The sequence below is a fragment of the Myotis brandtii genome, unplaced genomic scaffold (genome assembly GCF_000412655.1).
Source record: "Myotis brandtii unplaced genomic scaffold, ASM41265v1 scaffold40, whole genome shotgun sequence".
NCBI lineage: Eukaryota > Metazoa > Chordata > Mammalia > Chiroptera > Vespertilionidae > Myotis > Myotis brandtii.
This window is the reverse complement of record NW_005365372.1, coordinates 1,072,241-1,074,268: the sequence shown is the minus strand read 5'-3', so window position 1 is coordinate 1,074,268 and position 2,028 is coordinate 1,072,241. Positions and strand designations below refer to the sequence as shown.

Genomic DNA, 2,028 nt, shown 5'->3' with positions numbered 1-2,028 from the left:
GCAGTCTAGTTCGCCAATGCTGAGCTCTGATGCACTCTGAGGGGCCCTGGCGCTGAAGGGCCCTGATGCTGAAATTGCGCAGCTGGGTGTGTGTGGGCAGTTATTCAGGCAGAGGGAATTCAGAATTTCTACTGGGGGGCAGTGCGCCTGTGTCTGTACAAAATCACACTCAGCTGAGGCTCACAGTGACTCCTAAGAGAAGTCTATGGAGTGGTGTGCCTTGGAGACCTGTGTGCTGGAGACACGCAAATGCAATGTCTGATGTCTGCCGCTGGGGAGGAGGAGGCTGCACTTACTGCTGCGGGCAGCACGGTGCTCCTTTGGTGGTGGAGATCCCAGGGTCTGCCAGTCTGCAAGTGTGGCTGCAGGATTTTGGCTGGAGTGGCTGCCCGGTCGCGGGCTGGCAGTATCCCAGGCCTGTCTGGGTGGTGGTGCTGATGAGTTCCTAGAAGAGGCAGCTCTCCCCTTTAAGATCGCGTGGCTCCGTGCCCCAGTCCTGCAGTATGGGGAGTGCCGAAGTGGTGGTAGTCTCTCCCTGTCCCAGAGAGTCTGTTCTGCCAGCCTCTGCTGCTCCTGCCAGATTTAATTATCCCTCTCTCACTCACACACACAACACACACATCCACTCACACTCCTTTCATCCTCTCACTCACTTCCTATCCCTCACCTCCCTCCTGCCAGCCACCATTTTTTTTTCTTCTACACTCGGTGCTATATTTTTCAAATGCCTTTTCTGAATCAATTGATAGCATCATGTGATTTTTATATTTCATTTAGCTTATGTGATGTATCACACTTATTGATTTGTGAATATTGTACCAAACTTGCATCACTGGAATAAATCTCCCTTGGTCATTGTGTATGATCTTTTTAATGGTATTGCTGGATCATATTTGTAATATTTTTTTGAAGCTCTTAGCATCTACATTTATTAAGGGTATTGGCCTGTAATTTTGTTTCCTTGTAATGTCTTTATCTGATTTTGGAATTAGGATAATGCTGGCCTCATAAAAAGAACATGAAAGTTGGCTTTCTTCTAGAATTTTTTGGAATAGCTTGAGAAGAATAGGTGTTAGTTCTTTGAATATTTGGTAAAATTTTCAGTCTGATTCAGTTCTTTTGTTTGTGAGGGCTTCTTTTCCTCCTCTTTCTTTCTTTCTTTCTTTCTTTCTTTCTTTCTTCTTTCTCTTTCTTTCTTTCTTCTTCTTTTTTTTTCTTTACTACTGCTTCAATTTCATTTGTTGTTATTGGTCTATTCAGTTTTCTGATTCTTCCTGATTCAGTGTGTATTTTTCTAGTAATCTTTCCATTTTTCCCAGGTTGTCCAATTTGTTGGCATATGGTTGTTCATAGTATTTTCTTATAATCCTTTCTTTTTTCTGGTGTTAGTTGTTACTTCACTGAGTTCATTTCTGATTTTATTTATTTGGGTCTTCTCTCTTTGTTTCTTGATGAGTCTGGATAAATTTTTTTCAATTAATTTATCCTTTCAAAGAAACCACTCTCTGTTTAATTGCTCTTTTGTATAGTCTCCATGACAGTTATTTCCACTCTCATCTTTATTATTTCCTTCTTTCTATTTACTGTGGGCTTTTTTATTTTGTCATTCTTTTACTAGATCATGCAGGTGTAGGGTTAGCTTGTTTATTTGAGATTCTTCATGCTTCTTTAGGTAGGAGTGTAACACTATTAACATTATTCTCAAGACTGCTTTTGCTGTGTCCCATAAATTTTGGATTTTTGTATGTCCATTATCATTTGTATCAGGTATTTTTTAAATTTCTTTTTTGATCTCAGTGATAATCCATTCATTTTTAAATTACATGTCATTTCCCTTCATGTGTTTGAATGTATTTTAGGCATTTTATTGTAGTTCCTTTCTAGTTCCATGCCATTGTGATCTGCGAAACTGCTTTATATGATTTCAATATTGAATAAGCTAAGACTTATATTGTTTCCTAACATCTTGTATATTTTTGAGAATGTTCCATATGAACTTGCAAATAATGAATATTTTGCTGTATATAT

The 2,028-nt window shown here is 39.3% G+C and overlaps 1 protein-coding gene across 1 annotated transcript in view; it reads left to right on the top strand.

Moving 5' to 3' along the window:
• Nucleotides 1–254: 254 nt before the first annotated feature.
• Nucleotides 255–2,028, top strand: part of CYLC1 (cylicin, basic protein of sperm head cytoskeleton 1) — a 16,344-nt gene continuing 14,570 nt past the window's right edge. The window contains exon 1 of the mRNA XM_014545326.1: nt 255–406. Within this exon, the coding sequence (XP_014400812.1) occupies nt 255–406 (152 nt within the window). The remainder of the gene's footprint in view (nt 407–2,028) is intronic.